This window comes from Rattus norvegicus, chromosome 19 (genome assembly GCF_021556685.1).
Source record: "Rattus norvegicus strain SHRSP/BbbUtx chromosome 19, alternate assembly SHRSP_T2T, whole genome shotgun sequence".
NCBI lineage: Eukaryota > Metazoa > Chordata > Mammalia > Rodentia > Muridae > Rattus > Rattus norvegicus.
Window position 1 is genome coordinate 50560263 of NC_141552.1, and position 18539 is coordinate 50578801.

Below are 18539 nucleotides of genomic sequence, written 5' to 3' on the forward strand. Positions count from 1 at the left end.
TATCTTCAAATTAAAATATTAGCAGAGTATAATAAAACTGTTTTCCTTGTTCCAAATGAAACTGGGATGAAAGGTGAAATGGGAACTGCATGTAAGATGAGTTATATACCGAAAGGGTTTTAGAGATAAAAGGAAAACATGGTCAGGGCTTTTGTTCATTTGTTTTTTAAGTCTCCAGTTTCTACAACAGATATTTTTACCTTTTAAAGAAGGGTAGTCCAGGCTGGGTTTGGTAATACATGACTATAAATCCCAGCATACAAGAGGCAGAGGAGAGGATGTGAGTTTGAGCCAGTATGAGCTGCATAAAAAGACCCCATGTTCAAAAAGATGGGGTGGGGACACGTTATCAAATAATTGTGGACAGTTTTAACAACTGAACAGAGCAGTGTTACTAGGCCTGGGCCTGTTTTTATGTATTCTATAATGCTAGGAATAGTTCTCAGGGCCTTCTGCATACTTGGTATGTGTTCTATAAAGTTTAAAGACAGTGTTTGATGTAACCCAGGCTATCCTTAAATTTACTGTGTAACTGAGGATGACCTTGAGTTCCTGCACCACCCCGTCTCTATGGTTGATTCCTGCGGGGTTTGAATGTTTCCATGTGATTAAGTCTGAATGGGCAGTTTTTATTCCCTGCTTCTTACAGGGAAAGTTCTGAAGCACAGATTAGACATTGTGTTCACTTCCTTCTCTCAAGTACTAGTTACACTGAAATAGATTTCCATCCGACAAGCACTGTGGAGCAGTGAGATGGCTCAGCATTGAAGCTCTCACCTCATGAGCATGAGTGCAATCCCAGATCCATGGGAAGGTGGAAGCAGAGAAACAGCTTGGTAAAGTTGACCTTCATGTGCATGCTGTGACAGACATGCATCGGCACACATGTATCCTACACACAGGCACACAGCCATTGTAGTGCTTTAAAAACAAGCTTTTTGTCAGCATAGACTAAAGCACCCTCCTAAAGACCAGGCAGCACCCCACAGTAGAAGTAAATGAAATCAGGGTAACTCGGAGGACTGTTTACATCCTTCATGAGACATCATTGTGTCAGCCTTGTGTGTCCTCTGCATAGGTGACTATATTCTGGACATTATTTATACTCTGGATATTATTTTTGTCTTTGAGCATTTTTTTTTTTTGCCTGAGTGTAAGTCTGTGCGCAGTGCAGCATACTCAGAGGCTAGAAGACGGTGTCGGATACCCTGGAACTGAGTTACAGACAGTTATAAGTCATGTGGTGGGTGCTGGGAATCAAACCTAGGTCCTCTAGAAGAGCAGCCAGTGCTTTTAACTACGGAGCCCTCCCTCCAGCCCCATGAAACTTGTTCTTTTTTTTTTTTTTTTTTGGTTCTTTTTTCGGAGCTGGGGACCGAACCCAGGGCCTTGCGCTTCCTAGGCAAGCGCTCTACCACTGAGCTAAATCCCCAACCCCCCCCCCTTTTTTTTTAAAGCAGATTGTAGTAGCTTAAAAGGCAGAAGGGAGGGGCTGGGGATTTAGCTCAGTGGTAGAGCGCTTACCTAGGAGGTGCAAGGCCCTGGGTTCGGTCCCCAGCTCCGAAAAAAAGAACCAAAAAAAAAAAAAAAAAAAAAAAAAGGCAGAAGGGAGCCCATCGGTAAACTTCTAGAAAAGTATATGAAATTCAGAAATTGCATGCAAATTTTCATTAGAAGTTTATTTTAGAAGGAAAACAGCCTCAAATTTCATCATATTCTTGAGGGATCTTTAATTGTATACCACTCAAGAAGTACTGACTTGAAAAATCCACAGAGCAGTTGGAGAGATGGCCTGTCAGTGGTGAAGGACCACAGTGCCATTCCCAGGTGTGGTGGATCACCACTGCCTGCAACCTTAGCACCAGGGGATCCAGTCTGGCTTTCTCAGACACTTGCATTCACGTGCACACATGCACCCTCACACAGGCACACATGCACACATACATAATTAAAGATAAATCTTTAAGAAAAGAAAGAAAAACTCATGCAATGCAGGCTTATGGTGCTTTGGGAGAACTTATAGTAATATCTGCTGTACAGGGACCTACTGTGGTTTGTCAAAAGGGTTCTAGCAGTAGCACAGAGCTGGTATGACACTGGACTGACCTTGAATGTCATCTTTGGTTTTTTTTCTTTTGAGCTCAACCACGTTGAAGGACTTCCTTCCTAACTGGACTGTACCTTTCGTCTGAAGTGTCACGCCTCCCCTTGGTTTTTATTTTCCAGATGGGAACAGAGACAGCTGCCCAATGGGCGTGTCTATTATGTTGATCACAATACCAAGACCACCACCTGGGAGCGGCCTCTTCCTCCAGGGTAAGACTTGAGACTCTCAAATGGGTACCAGGACTCTCCGTGGGCATCTCTACCACTCCAGCATGCTGTCGTGATCTTACCCTGGTTTCTTTTTGCTGGCTTTTCCTTGCTTCCAATCTCCCCTGACTCCAGCCTGTCCTTTTTCCTCCACATGCTCTGCATTGGGCCTACCTCATGGGCAGGGACTTGCTTACTGTGTGGTATTCAATGCTGACAGAACATTGGAGACCTGGAGACTGATGGGCTGAAGAAGCCTCCTGGGCCTTGAGGTTCTAGTGGCCTTAGTTAGCTCTCTAACTCCTGTGTGGATTTCAGTTTCTTCCTTCGGAGGCAGCAGACAGTTACCCTGGGTCTCTCGATCACTTTCCCTCTCCAGCCATCTTACTTCAGCCCTCCTTCGTGGAATGTACAGTAATGTGTTGCAGGTCTTTGGGGTTAAATAGGTACAGGGTGATTAAGAAAACGAGATGGGGGCTGGGGAGATGGCTCAGAGGTTAAGAGTACTGACTGCTCTTCCAGAGACCTGGCTTCGGTTTCTAGTACCCATGTCAGGTGGCCCATAACTATCTGTGACTCCAGCTCTGGAGGGTTCTCTTCTAGATTCTGGGGGCAGCCACACATTTGCACATACCCACGCACATACATATAAACATAAGTAAAACTCTTAAAAAAGACAGGAACAGGAGCAATAGCTGGGGAGATGGACCAGTTGGAAAAGCTCTTGCTATGTAAGCATTATAGAGCTGAGTTGAGATTCCAACACACATCTAAAAAGCCAGGTGCAGTAGTGTGCGTCTGTGATCCCAACACCAGAGAGACAGAGACAGGAAGATCCCTGGGCTCACTGGCCAGCTGTTCTAGCTCAGTCTAGGTCCAGGTTCAGTAAAGACCCTGCTTCTAAAAATAACATGGTGAACAATAGAGAAAGACACCAAAGCTAACCCTTCATACATGTACATATATATGTGCACATACACATGAACATGTACACAAATAGGGAAAGACACCAGTGTCAACCTCTGTCTGCCCTTCATACATGTGTACATATACATATATATGTACACATACACACATGTGAACATGTACACAAACGCAGCATGTATATGCATGTAAAAAGGTAAGGAGATTTGCTGCATTTCCCTGTACAGCCTCCCCCCACAACTGGGATGCTCCTAACTCGTCTGTGCTTGATGAGAACACAGTAGAGTTTTCCAAAACCAAAGGCCGACAGAGACTTCCAAGTGGGGGAAGACTGTCCAAGTTCAAGAAAAAAGGGGATTGATTTCCTATATGCCAGGGACAGAAAGTTCTTTCCACATGCGTCTCCTGATCTTGAGAGCTTACAGAAGGGAAGGCATCCTGCTCGAAAGAATGCCCTTAACCCCCAGTATAGCCATGAAAAGCTTCTGTATGAATATGAACATTGTCCTCCCAGTTTGCCCAGAGAAAGCATGGTGGTTTGTGGGGACTCTGCGAAGAGCCTCTGTATTTGTTAAGTTCAGCTGTCAGGTGTGTTCCAGACACACCTCCCACCTCCCCGTCTGGCCCCGCAGATTTGCACACACGTGCCGCTGTTGCTCCAGTTTCAGTAGAGTGCTGGCTTTTCCTTTTCCTTCCTTGCTCGCCTGGGAGTGGTGCTCCCCACTTGTCATCTGCAGTGCTCACTGTTTCTACTGTTTGACTTGAAGTCAGATGAAGGATACCAAAGTTAAATATTAGCTTGTCAAAGTTTTTCTTCAATTTCCACATCTTATTGTGGAAATGATGGACATTTTTATACTATCGTGGAAGACTTAAGGTATACGTAGAGAGATAGCATAATGAGCCCCTCGTACTTATGGCCTGTTTTGTTTAATCTGTGCCAGGGATTGGCACCTGTCACAGCCAAGTGGATAAATCCAGCCCTCCGCCCATTTTTGTAAATAAAATTTTCTCAGAACATGACCACATTCATTTGCTAACTTCCTTTCCTTTCCTTTCCTTTCCTTTCCTTTCCTTTCCTTTCCTTTCCTTTCCTTCCCTTCCCTTCCCCTTCCCCTTCCCCTTCCCCTTCCCTGCCCCTTCCCCTCCCCCTTCCCCTTCCTTTCCTTTCCTTTGCTAGGGCGGTCCCACCCAGCACCTTGGGTGTGGTCAGCATGATAGGCATGTCTGTGCCTCTGAGCCACACTGAGGTTGTGGTGAGGTTTATTGTTGGGGTTACTTGGTATTTTGTTTAGTTTTGTTTTTGAGACAGGTTCTTTCTGTATCCCTGGCTGGCCTACAGCTTGATGTGTAACAGGCTGGCATCCAATTCAACATAGCTCCTCCTGTCTCTGCCTCATGAGTGCTGTAATTAAAGGCATCTGGTCCAGTTGGGGTTTTTTGTGTGTTGTTCTTTGTTTGTTTTTTGAGACAGACTTCTTACCCAGAAGCCCTTGCTGTTCTGAAACTAACTTTGTCTCACTAAGTAGCCCAGGTGGTCCTTGAACCCATGGTGTTCAGTCTCCTGGGGGCTGAGTTTATGCTTTTAATGGCTGCTTTCATTCTTCAGTGGCACAATCAAATGATTGCACCGCAGAAAGTTTTAAACATTTACTTTATAGAAAACATTTCCAGTTTGTGGTCTGTGACCTTTATCCATCATCTTTGCTTGTCTTGGTTTGGGTTATTTTGAAGCAGACCCTATATGTTATCATTTACTCATATTTCAGCACATACTTCTAAAATATATCATTAATCGGGCATAGTAGCACATGCCTTTATTCCCAACACTGGGCAGGCAGGGAAGGTAGATCTCTGTGAGGTCAGCCTGGTCTACATAGTGAGATCTAATCTTGAAAACACAAAAAGTTGCTACAGTAAAACTACTATGTTGTTAGTGTAAATGATGGTATATCAAACTTCAGAACTAGAGCACTTTAAGAGCAGAAAGAAAGATGTATTGGGGATCAAACTGCCAAGGCCTTCTAGAGGTGGGAGGGAGGCCGAGAGAAGAGCACGATGGTAGACAGCACGCCAGCTTTACATGGCAGTCCCAGGGTGAGCTCCGAGGTGACAGACTGTCCATATTGACTGTCCCAGAGAACCAGGCGTGCTTGTAGCTGACTTTGGGAGAAGCATACGGAGTCTTCAGAGGATTAAGGGGGGGGGGTTCTTGGTAAATGGGAAGTCCATAAAGGATGTGCTTTAGTAGTAAATGGAAGCCTTCTGTTTACCTGGCCAAAGTCCTTCTGTTTAGGACAGTGTCCCCAGCACTGACACTTGGGGGGTGGGGGAAGGGCTTTGGACTGGACAGTTGGCAGTATTGTCCCATGTCATCCTTGACACAGTCAGTGTTTGAATGTCTCTGATTCTGTCACAGGGTAAGCATTGTTAACAAACAGTATGACTCGCACATTTGAACTTGAGAACAGGAATGTTCTAAGTGTACTGTCGCTGCCTCTGAACCCTCTCGTCTATAGGATGTAGAGATGTTGTTTGGATTTTCTTTATCTTACGTATTTTTGAGACAGTTTCTCTGTGTAGAAACTGTCCTGGCTGTCCTGAAACTCGCTCTGTAGACCAGACTGGATTCTGACTCAAGAGACCTCTCCTGCCTCTGCCTCTCAAGTGCTGGGACTAAAGGCCTGTGTCATCACTCCTAGTGGATGAGTGGAGCTGAAGTAAAGTTGGGGCTCCAAGGATGGCTGGGGGCTGACAGTTCATTAGGTATGAAGGTGGTACACCAATCAACATTTCTTCCTTCACTGTTACTGGAATTTTTTTTTTTTTTTGAGACAGACTCTACAAGCCCAGAGTAAGACTGACCTCAGACTTCTGATCTTAGTTCTAATTTTCAAGTGCTGGGATCACTTGTTTTATGCAGTATTAGGAATAGGACTATGGGCCTCATGCACAATAGGCAAACCCTCTGCCAACCTAGCTCCATCCTAGTTCCTCAAGATAGTTTTAATGTGCTCCTGGGAGATGCCCATCAAGTTCTCGTAGAATTTTAAGTGAAGGGCTCTTGCTTCCTTGTATAGTAAGAAACACAGAAAAAACATAGACATTGAACACACTTAATGAGTGAAGTCTCTGCCCAGGGCAGTGTGAGATATGGCCACAACCATATTGGCCTTAGAACATCAAATAAAACCATTATCCCATCAGATCTACTGGGTAAGAAACAAGATTGGGTCACAGGACTCACTTTATGAGTCCTTTGCTATAACAGTCATGTTGTTATAGCAAATCCATGGCAACATACATGCAGCCCAGGCCTTTCTTCAGGAGCATGAATATTGGACCTGGTAGCCAAGGTTGCATTGTATACTCTTTGGTCAGCCTTGATCAGTGCTCAGAACAGAGCTAGGCAGAGGGGGGAGAGGTGTGTGTGGGGTGGGATGGGAGGATTGCTTTAGAACATCAGTGTCAGATGAGCCTTAGAGCCTCACAGACGGTGTAGGAAGGTTTAAAGTCATAAGAGCAGGCGGATGGTATCAGTGGCATCCTGTGTGCACGTGGGCATATAAATAGTGTGTAGGGAATGGTACAAGGAGAGGGAGGCTTGAATAAAACCATATGTTCCGGGCGTGCCCAGCAGAGCCGAAGTGAACAGGCGGGCTGAGCCCTCAGACATGGCTTTGTTCTTAAGTGATCATGACTTCGTACAAGGCCTTAATGGGGAGTAAATTGTGGAGTCAGCCAGCTTAGAAGTCTGACATTTGGAACTAGAGATGGCACAGCTGAGAGCATTCTTCAGAAGAGCAGAATGCAGGTCCAACCACCGTGTCAGGTGGCTCACTGTAACTACAGCTCCAGGGGTCCAGGACCCTCTTCTGTCCTCCAAGTGCACTCATATGTACACACACATCTTAAAAAGGAAGTTTGAAATTCACAGTAGTGGAGGACTTCCAGGGAAGCATGTAGACTGGGCATGTATTTATCCCATTCTTCCTGAGAAGCTGCTAAGTGGTAAGACATTTATTTTAGGAAAAGCACAAATGGTCAAAAATAGGAGATAGCCCGGCATGGTAGCACATGTTTGTGGGGCTAGCATAAGAGGTGGAGGCCAAGAGATCAGAGAGTTCACAGAAGAATGAAGGGAATAGAGGAAGAGGGAGACAGACAGACAGCACACAGGAGATGTTGACCAAAGTGTCTTTGCTGACAGGCAGTGCTAGAGCTGAGAGAGCCTGCAGCACTAATAATCTATTTGTTTTACAGCACAGATCTCTAAAGACCTGAGTATGGGATGAGATGAAAACCTGGAGATCCCCTCTTGGCTTTTTGTTGTTGTTTTTGCAAGAGCCATGTAAGTCTCCAGTTGTCAGTCATCACTCCCATTCTGCTGCCTCACATGCATGTCTGAGCACATACTTCCTGCCACATGTACATACACACAAACATACATACACTGCTGTGGCTGTTATTAGCCTTGAAAAGCTTCTCAGAGAACTGGATCAGTCTTGAGGTTCAGCCATATCTGTAGGAGTAAACTGAAGAAACCATGCCTTAGGATAAAGACTAGAGGGTATTTTTGTTGGAGAAACTGGCCAGTCTGCAGGAAGAGAACTGCAGACTGACATTCAAGGGCCTGTGCACGGCCTAGCCAAGCCTGTGCCTCAGTGAAGACAAGCCTGCCTGCAGCTCCCACACGAGCACTCAGCCTGCTCCTGGTTCCAGATGCACTGTACAACACAGAAGCAGCAGACAGGCGTGGAGGGACTGAGTATTAACACACAGGGAGCACCCCACACCCCAGAGAAGAAAAAGAAAAACTAAATTGTTGTTGTTTATGATGATCAATATTGGCTTTGAGTTCACAGTGATTCTCCTGTCTCAGCTTCCTGAATCCTGGGATTACAGGCATGATCCATAAGCCTAGCTTCTGAGTTTTAATTAATATCCTCAACGGTTTGGGAGAAAATTAAAATACAGTCTGGGCATAAGAACAGAGGATCATGAAACAGACCATGCACTGAGCAGGAGCCTGTAAAAGAAACATGCAGAGAGGAAAACCGAAGCCTGCTTCAGTGGGTCACACTTGTAATCTCAGCTCCTGTTTGCATGTTCTTACTTTCTGTGTATGAGTGTTTGCCTGGGAAGGTGTCAGATCCCCAGGACTGGAGATACAGACAATGATGAGTTGCCGTGTGGGTGCTGGACTTGAATCTGAGTCTTCTGTGAGAACAAGTGGTCTTAACCACTCATGAATCAACAGTCCAGCCCCGTGATCTCAGTTCATAAGAAGCGGAGGCAGGAGGATCAGCATTCAACCCATGATGGGTTGGAAGCCTGGACTGCATGATACTATGTCAAAAATAAAACAAAACAAAAAACCCAAAAAGAAAACCCAAATACATTAGAATGTTTGGAGACATGAAAATTAAATTAGAAGATGAGTTTAGGGAACCTGGTCCCCAAGTATGAGTCCTAGCAAGAGAGAACAAACAACAGAGAATAGGAAGTGACTGTTACAACAAAAATAAAAAAAAAAATATCAGAACTGGAGGTGGCAAAATGGGTCAAAGTGCTGGCCACTCGACTTGGCAACCTTAGTTCAATCCTTGGAACCCACTGACTCCTGAAACTTAACCCCCCAACTACCATACATGCACATGTACACTCTGGTATGCACACATACATGCACAAATTTGTGTGCATGACACACACACACACTTTAAATAAAATGTAATATAAAAAATGTTTAAAGAAGAAAAAGAACTAGACATGATGGCACACCCCTTTGATCCCAGCACTCGAGAGGCAGATCTTGGTCTACATACTGAGTTTCGAGACAGCCACAGCTACATAGTGAGACTCTCTCTCAAAAAAATAAAGGATTACCAAAGCGGACGTGTGGTATGCAGATTAATGGAGCTCAGCCTGGAGAATAAAGAATGACCCACCCAGGCCACCTCTGACGGAATTTCAGGGTGCCAAGAAAAGATGTTGGAAGCTTCCAGAGGGAGAAAACGGGGTACACAGAAAGGATTGGAAGTCAGTAATGCCACGGCAGCTGTAGAGTGGGTTGTCCCACTCTACAGGATGGAAAATGGCTTCCTGTCACTTTAACATTTGCTGTGGAGGACAGAATAAAGGCCTCCTCAGATATGCTGGGTTTCAGCAATTTGACTTTGGAGCCTTTACTCAGAAAGTAGTGTGATTTACCTCACCATGTGAGAGCTAGCCAACCCAGGAGAAAGGGTGGGTGCAGCTCACAGCATACACTGGACCCAACCCAGAGTCCATTGGAAGTCCTCTGGGGAAGAAAGGGTAAGATGACTTGGGACACCAATGCAGAGCAGAGTGTTGTAAACATACAACTGTCTGCTTTAGAGGGAGGGTGTGGGAGAGGGATGCCCAAGACATTAATGACACCGAGAAGTCACCTATCCTGTTAGAGAAATAAAGCACAAAAAATGCTACCCAAAGTTAGGCATGGTAGCGTGCACCTTTAATCCCAGCACTCAGGAGCCAGAAGCAGGAAGATGTCTGAGGTCAAGGCCAGCATGAATCTAGAGTGAGTTACAAACTAGACTACACAGTGAGACCCTTTCTGGGAAACCCACAAACCAATCCCCAGACTGACTGACAGGGAGTTTTCGGCTCACGTGATGGAAGACCTTAGATGCTGACTTCGAGTGAGCCCGGGGCCTTGTGGCTGAAGACCATCTTTTCTCCTGTTTTTTCTGTCCTGCTCTCTACTGGGCCATCAGCTGTTGGATATGTGCTTTCTCACACATTCAGAAGAGGCAGAAGACTGTTAATCTCCCCCCTCCCCAAATTTTAAGCAAATATCCTGAGATTCACTTTGATTGTCCCAGCATAGGCCATATATCCTCATGGCCCAAGCAATTCAACTCCTTGCAAGACATTCCGAACAGTTTCAGAATTGGGGGGAGGGGGCAGCAAGGATGGTGAGGTCACCCACTCAGTATGAGCTCCTTGTTTCCAGATGGGAAAAGCGCACAGACCCCCGAGGGAGGTTTTACTACGTGGACCACAACACCCGGACAACCACCTGGCAGCGCCCGACTGCTGAGTACGTGCGGAACTATGAGCAGTGGCAGTCACAGCGGAATCAGCTGCAGGGGGCCATGCAGCACTTCAGCCAAAGATTCCTCTACCAGGTGAGAGGGCAGGAGCCTGCCAAGAGTGGGGTGACTCCTGCAGTGTTTGCAGCCACACACGGTGTAGACCCTTGCTGAGCAGGAGAAAGGGGTGGCCAGAGATGTCCGTGCTGCCGAGACAGACTTCACTCATCACAGCAAGATTTCTCAAGTTTGTAACTTAGCAACTCCATGTCCTGCCTCTGCCCAGTGTGCCAGTGTGCTGGGTTCGATGTCTCTGTTGCCATGAGTGGTCTTGGCTCCCAAACCGGGAAGGCCTGTGGCAGCACCACCACCACCTCCCCTTGGTCTTTTTCTGAAAGTGATCTCTGCCCAGACTTCGGGTTCTTTCACAGGTTGTCTAGAGGACCGGAAGAGTTCTGGCTTCACTTCTGCTTGGTCTTTTTGCAGGCTTTCTTTTTGCCCACCTCTCTCATTTTAGCAAGACCTCAGGGTAGATGTCTGATTTGGGAGGGGGAGCATCTTGAGAGGTGCAACTTAAATGCAAAAGCATTGTTCTTTTAGAGTATCATGGGATGGTTCTCGTGGCTTAGCTGCAGATGTGGAGGCTCTCCGTGTACTGGGAGAGTCATCTTGTTTCTGTGAAATGGAAGATGTACTGAAAAAAGACATGATGGAGCCTCCCCCACCCCCCTTTGGTCTTCTCTAAATGTCCTCTTGGGTTTCTCCTGCCTTTGGTTTTCCCTCTTGTTTGCTATGGTGCCATGTCCTGGTTACAAGTAAGAAGGCTTATATTCATACAGTTATTTTGGGGTTTGGCCTTGGCCCAGGATTTCACTAGGAAGAGTAAGAACTGACACTGTGCTAGCAGCACCCCCATCACCTCCCGCTCCTCCTCTTGCTGGGCTTAAACTGAGATCTTGTTCTTTGCTGCACTTTAAAGAACATGAAATACAGTTTAAAACGGGAGTCAAGGCCATTCAGACTGCGGGCTCCTGCCTTCCCTTCCTGGGCCTGCCTCCATGTACCTGTTCCTTCTCCACGTTCCCTGATTCCTGTTCTCTATATTTCTAGTGGTTGTTTTTTAACTGCCTCAGGTGCCTTTGCTGCTCTGACTTAGCATGCCTATGTTTTGGCTCGCTTTGCCCTGGCCAGCCCCTTTTGCCCTGTGTTGTGTTCCTGTTGTGGTCCACTGAGGACACCAGCAGTGTCACCCATACGTCACTGCACCAGCACCCAGCCTGTCCCACAGGCACTGTCTGTGTGACACCTCGGTCTTCATTCCGCCATGTCCTCCTGTGCTGACGTGGAGGGAGCTGGGGTCTACAGTGCAACCCAGGTTGTTCTGTGCTTCCTGCTGTGGACCACGTCACAGGCACCTGGAGTTTGCTCTGGTCCATTAGGTCCATCCTGCAGACATGAGGCCCACCTTCTTCTCTGCACTCTCTGGCCTTCCTCAAGGCTTCCCTGCCCTCGGCTGTGCTTGCTAGACATTCTTTATTTCTGAGTTTGTATCTCAAAATATTCCTGGGACTTTGTACTTAGTCCCAGAGGGAGTTGACCTCACATGAGCTTTCTGGCTCAGGGCTCGTCCTGGACCTCCAGCCCTGGATGTTCCCTGGATGGGTTCACAGTCACATCTGTCTCTGACTATGGAGGACACTACCTTGTCTCTCCAAGGTACCTGCACTTCCAGGGGCTCTCCTCTGGCATCAGTCCCCTTGCCCTGTCTATATGCCTTTCCAGCTCTTCTCTGTGGAACACACTTGCACCCTCAGGGCTGATGAGGAGAAGGAGCATTTGGTTCCCCGCTGAAGGTGTGGGGATTTGCTTGGAGTTTTCTGGTCATGAGAAAAGCTTTATTTATTGTTTTCCCTTCACTTTTTTTTTTCTTCTTTTTTTGGAGCTGGGGACCGAACCCAGGGCCTTGCGCCTGCTAGGCAAGCGCTCTACCACTGAGCTAAATCCCCAACCCCTTCCCTTCACTTCTGTACCCTTCCTTTTCTTATGATTTGAGTTGTAAAATGTACCTGATAAAAAAACTACTCAAAAAAGTCCTGTGATCCACTTTAGCTGTAACAGTAAAGTCACCATTGTATTCATTGCTTTTGTCGGGTTCTCCGGTCTCATCCCTTCCTTCCCTCTCTGTCTCTTCTTGTCTTTTTTTTTTTTTAAGGTTTATTTATTTATTATATATAAGTACACTGTAGCTGTCTTCAGATACACCAGAAGAGGGCATCAGATCCCATTACAGATGGTTGTGAGACACCATGTGGTTGCTGGGAATTGAACTCAGGACCCCTGGAAGAGTAGTCTGTGTTCTTAACCACTGAGCCATCTCTCCAGCCCCCCTCTCTGTCTTTTCTTCTCTGTCCTTCCTACAGACTGAGGGTGTGATGAGTGGAGCTGATATGGAGGTTACCAGGAAATTCAGTAAGGACCCACTGCAGTGAAGGAGACCCAGCATCATATAATGTTTGGGATAGAAACAACAAAAGTAAACCAAAAATAGCAAGGATAAGCTAAGGGTCTTAGCTAGGTACAGCATCCACAGCTGTAGTCCCATGTTTAGGAAGCTGAGTTAAGGAGGTCATTTGAGCCCAAGTTTGAACCCAGCCTGAACTATACAGAGAGACTTCATTTCAAGGCAAAAGAGGCTGATGAATATTTTGGTTCCAAGTTCTGTGCCATTGGTAAAGGCCTCTTGACCTGGTCGTAAAGTTAAGTAGAGGGTGAGTAGAAGCTGGCCAAATCTGTTACTACCAACTGGTATCCTGCTAAACCCTGGGCTACGTTATACATTATCTACACATTCCAAAGAGCCTGAAGCCAACTGCCTCTTCTTTCTCCTCCTCTCTGGTTTTCTTTTGTTGTTGTTTTGAGGCAGGGTTTCTCTACATAGCCTGGATGGTCTGGACCTTGCTATGTAGACCAGGCTAGCATTGAACTCACAGAGACCCATTTACCTCTGGGCTCAAAGGTGTGCCCCACCACACCTGGCTTGTTTCAGTTGCAGGCTGGGCCCGTGCTCAGGGATGAGTGCATTCCCCTAGCACGGGTGAACCCTGGGGTAGCCTGAAAGCTGCACTCATCCTGTTGCTCAGCACTGACCCTGGTTTGGTTGGTATCTGATGGATTCTTGTGTTTCCTCTTCGTTCTTCAGCTTCTGCTGCTGCTAAGCGCTTCCATGAAGACACTTGCACCCTAACTAGCAAGAGGTGTTCTGAGGTGCTAAGTCTCCCCGCACCCACCCTTCCAGTACCTAGGCACACCCAGAAGCCCAATGTGAACTGGGCTTCAGTATTGAGGCAGATTGGAGTTGGGATGGAGTTGGCAATGGGCATCAAGCCGAGGCCGGCTCCCCGACTTTGCAGGGCTTCCTTTGTGCCGTTTGGCAGGAAGCCCTCTACTGAAAGGGGCCCTATCCCATAAAGGAACCTATGGTTTCAGGACTTACTGATTCACTTGGAAGAGGAGTCTGTGCTGCCACCTTGGGAAGAAAGTTTCTCTGTCCCTTCAGCTTGGGGTAGAGGGAGGCTGTAGTGGGGCTGGCTGGCAGTGGAGCCCCACGGCCAGACTGAGCCTCATTCATCCTGCTGCCGGTGTGTGTGGCTCTGTCATCCCAGACGGAGCCAGCCAGGTCTGCAGCCTGAAGTCTGCACTTAGAACTTGATCCCCTAATATGACGATTAAATTCTAGTAAGTGAAATAAAAATGCTTGAGTGGGGGAGAGGACGGAGTAAAACAATCGTTGTTTTATTTAACTATGAAGGTTTTGACAGTGTACTGCCTGCTTCTCGAAGCCTGCGAGGACTCTCCGTCTATTGCAGCCCTTCCCTTGGGACCTTGAAGCAGTAACAGGCTGAAGGGCGCTAGTGTAAATAGTGACCCTGAAGTCCTGGAGCCCCTTCCCCCTTCTCTTTCATCAGCTCCAGCTCCACCTCCCAGACAGGCAAACACAGAACACTGAACAACTTCAGGTTCAGGCAGGGGAAGAATAAAGGTGCTTTGTGAAGGGGAAGGAAAACACTTCTGGGGGAGGTGAGGGGCTTGGGCATGAAAGTGCCCTCAGTCTGGGTGGATGCTGCACACCCAGGAGGGAGGTGGTGGGAGGAGGGCCCAGCCCCAGCCAGGAAGCCCTGGGCGTGGGCAGGGCTTGTGGGAATGATTTCATTGGAAAGGCCTGCGGTATTTTTTCCCCTCCTGTGTGTGGTTCTTGGAGAAAGTTGGAGGTGGTGAGGATTTCAGTTGCCTTGGCCGCTGAGCTGAGCAGAGGTCGGCAGTGAGCTGGCGGGGAGCTTGCTCTGAGCCTTCCTGCCATGCTCAGACCTGGCTTCTGCCTAGAGCTCTTGCCCACCATCCTAGGGGCACCTCTAACCCCACTTGCTCTCCCTGTTTGTTCCTAGTCCTCTTGGGGTGCATAGAATTCTTTTTCTGGTTTTTCTTAAACAAAGACTTTAAAGGAGCAGATGCTGTCTGAGGTCCCGCTACATTCTTTGCTAAGGGCTAAAATGTGGAAGTAAGTCTTTGGCTTTTTACTTCTATTGATCCGTTTATTTTTAACCTGAGTCGTCCTTTTTTTTTTTTTTTAACTTCTGTGTTCTACTATTTCTTGTGTTTAGTCTTCGAGTGCTTCGACTGACCATGATCCCTTGGGCCCCCTCCCGCCTGGCTGGGGTAAGTATTGCGTTGTTGGCCTTCTGTTTGCAGCCATACCATTATGTCCCCATCTCCTGCATGTGCTGTCTATCCCTCAGGCTTTCCTAGCACTTAAACCTGTGCACTTAAACACCCACTTGGAAGGATGGCAGTGGTAAAGCCAGCAGGGTTCGCCTGTGCCACAGTTACCTGCCACAGCTAATGGAGGGAGCTGTGTAACCCCAAAAAAAGAGTTCTCCAAGCAGCTGGGGGACTGTTGTGTCTGAGTCCTGAGTCCTGAGTCCTGAGTCTCAGGGTGGTGACTCAGGAATCTACCAAATCCCAGATACTTTGGCGTGTCTCATGTCCATGCAGACTTCTTTCTGTCTGACATTGATTCAGGTCGCTGTCTTAACAGGACTTCTTCTTTGCAGTTGAGCCACCGGAGGATGGACACCAGCCTAATTTTGAGTAGTGTCAACTACTTTGCTCATGGTCCCGTTGTGAATGAGACCACAGGGGTGCAGAGTTGCCCACTGGTTGACAGTCCTGAGAGTGTAGCACTGCTGCTCAGTGGCTGGACATCCCTTGTCATCAGCAGCCACTCCTCACCCATCCCAGGTCCTGGGTATGACTTGCCAAGAGTTAAGGCATGGGCATCCATTAAGGTCCAGACATCCATGACTTGGGAGAGACTGTAAGCTTCATGGCTATTTTAGGAAGCAGTATTGTACAAAAAAGAAAGAAAAGAAAAAAAACGGTGTCCTTAGAAATAGCAAAACCCAGGGAATTCTGCAGCTTTCTGAGCTGGGCAGGATTTGGTCCCTGATGCCAAAGAGAGCAGCTTTGACAGGAGCAAGCAAGTTGTTGGGTTTAAGGTCTTGGTCGGGCATCGGGAGACATAAGTGCTGGTTTGGTGGTGCTCACAGATGCTATTGCGTGAGTAGGGAGTGCCACTGGGACGCTGACAGTGATATCAAGGGCATCTCCAGGATGTGCTACTTTGGGGCTAGATCTCGATGCAGACAGCTGTTCCCTGGCAGTAACTTAAGAGGTTCTGCAGCTCCCCTAGAGTATCAGTGAGTTCTTTGTGCATTCCAGAGTACCAAGAGGCTCCCCTGTCCTAGCAGGAAATATTGGTTAGTAAAAGCCTGTGGGTTCTTGATTTTAACTAGGCAATCCCCGTGCACATAGATGGATGGCCCTGGCCCCCAGTGTAAGGTTACTGGCATGTCAAAGATTAGCAGGTCAAACATGAGAGCAGAACTTGGGGATCCTGACATGAGCGGCGAGAGTGCATTTGTGACTGAAGTCCAGATTGGAGTGTGTTTTTAGTGGTACACAGGCAGTCAGTGCCTCTCCATCAACTGCACTTCCTCTGTAGCGGTCTTGTTAAATGACAGTCACCATGGAGGGAGCTGTGGAAACTTGAAGATAGTTCACAGGGGTGAAGTGTGTGAGCATGTGAGGTAAGAAAAGAGGAGTCAGTCCTGCTTGGGGTCAGTGCTGTTTCTGTGTCGTCAGAAAAGCAGACATGCTCCACAAGTGAGAAAAGAACGCTTTAGGCTGGGTGTGGCGGCACTTGCCTGCACTTGTAGCGCTGTGAGGCTGAGGTAGAAGAGTGAATGCAAGAGTTGGAAGAAAACGCTGTGACAAGAACACGGTGTCTGCGGTTCTGGGTTGGGGTCTCAGGCCTATAGCAGGGTCTGCTTCCTCCAAAACAGTTAGAAGAGTGGAAAACCAAGGCCAAAAGAGAAGACTTACAACGCGGAGCCTGCTGGTCTTCCATTTGGCTTGAGGTCTCAAGGTGTTATTGTCTCCTCCAAGGAGCCCCTATGGCTCTCCCCAACTACAGTCTCGGGGAGGGTTGGGACACATCCACTTTAGAGCTCTGTCTGCTCCTGAACAGTCTTAACATGTGACAAATGTTTCCAAGTCCCTTTGCCTGTAAAACTTGGTGCTGCTATGTTCACAGACAACTCTCCCCATCCCTGTGCTACCAACTATTCTTTGAAGGCTGCTGGTGGGTACGTGGGCCTCCATGCTGTAGCAACTTGAAGCAAAGTGGCCAACGGCTCAGACCCACTGCACTGGTCACCCTGCTTTGTTACTGGTCTTGGCTTTGGCCCCTGGCTCAGCCGCATGCATGGAGGATGTAGTTTATAGCGGTGGCTCCTGAGCTTCGGCAGCCAGTCCTCAAAAACCTCAGGGTGGGAGCTGGGCTGGGACTGCTCTCCAAGGCCAGACATACTCACTAGCTGGGGACTGACCATCTGTAAAGGCTCTAGCCACCTCCTGATCTTTTTTCCTTTTGTTTTCCTGGCTTTGTGAGGATTGGGTTGACAAAAGTCTATTGATAAAGTCTCACTGTGAGACAGCAGGTCAGGCAGAGCCGAAGAGCAGACCTCAGATAACTGTCCTGAGTGGTTCTGGGAGCAGCAGGGGCTGCTAGTGGGCTCCCCATTCCTTTCCCCTTTCAGTTTTTAGGTTCTTCTAGCTCCTGAAACTAATTCTCATTGTTCTTTCATTTCCCTGTGTCAGGGTGGGAGAGTGGGAGTTGTTAGTACTGCTTATTGCCAGGACAGAAACAGCTTTGGGGCCCAGGCACTTCCTGGGAAGGCGGTCTTGTTGGCGCTCACCTCTGGCCTTTTCTGCCCACCTAGAGCTGGTGGGCCACCCTCCCTCCTACTCTCTGAGGCTGAGAGGAAGCTGTCAGGGAGGCAAGGTGCACATAGATGGATGCAGCCACGTCCCTGGCTCTGCAGGGACTATAGACCTCAACGCCACCCTCCTCCTACCAGGCCAAGCAACCAGAGTTGGGAATGGATGGCTCCTTCCCCTGTCCTGCAACAGGGAAAGGCTCTTTGGTTTTTTTCCCCAGTGGCAAGTGTGAGTGGGCCAAGTTCTCTCCTCTTAACCTTCTGTAGCAGGCTGTTGATAGGGACAGAAATGCTAGCCCATCCCACAGGCAGCAGACCAAGGGATAAGCTGTTTGAATCTGACTGCACTCTCTCTTCTTCTCCTGTGGCAGAGAAGAGGCAGGACAATGGCCGGGTGTATTACGTGAACCACAACACACGCACTACCCAATGGGAGGACCCGCGGACGCAGGGGTGAGGACTCAGGCCGAGGGGCCATGAGGGATGGACTGAGGGCTCTGTGCAATTACAGCTGTGGCCAAATGGCTTTTACATTTGCCTCATGGTACACATTGGGCAACCCTTAGGCCTTATACCCAAGAGCTTCAGGACCCAAGAGCATGCCATACCTTCCTAGTGGGTGAAGGGGCCTGGGACGATGGCATAGGTAGGTGCTGAGAACTCGATTGTCAAAACACCAAGGGTACTCTTGCCCCTTAGAAGCAGGACAGGGACATGTAGAGTCTCAGAATTTGCTAGTGAACACTGATGCTTATGCTGAGAACTGGCATTTTAGCCCCATAGTAAATGGGCCCTTTTATACATGACCCATTTTCTCACAACTTGGTTCTCACCGGGTGTATAGCCTTAAGGTGTCCCTTCCCCCATGGAAGGCTCTGCAGAGCCTAGAAAA

At 47.9% G+C, this 18539-nt stretch overlaps 1 protein-coding gene across 2 annotated transcripts in view; it reads left to right on the top strand.

Annotated features, from left to right (window-relative positions):
- Wwp2 (WW domain containing E3 ubiquitin protein ligase 2) overlaps positions 1-18539 on the top strand; it is a 125849-nt gene that overhangs the window by 97921 nt on the left and 9389 nt on the right. For both annotated transcript variants that reach the window (XM_087594209.1, NM_001106184.1), the window contains exons 9-12: positions 2227-2316; positions 10235-10409; positions 14972-15026; positions 18019-18100. In XM_087594209.1, the coding sequence (XP_087450335.1) occupies positions 2227-2316; positions 10235-10409; positions 14972-15026; positions 18019-18100 (402 nt within the window). The remainder of the gene's footprint in view (positions 1-2226; positions 2317-10234; positions 10410-14971; positions 15027-18018; positions 18101-18539) is intronic.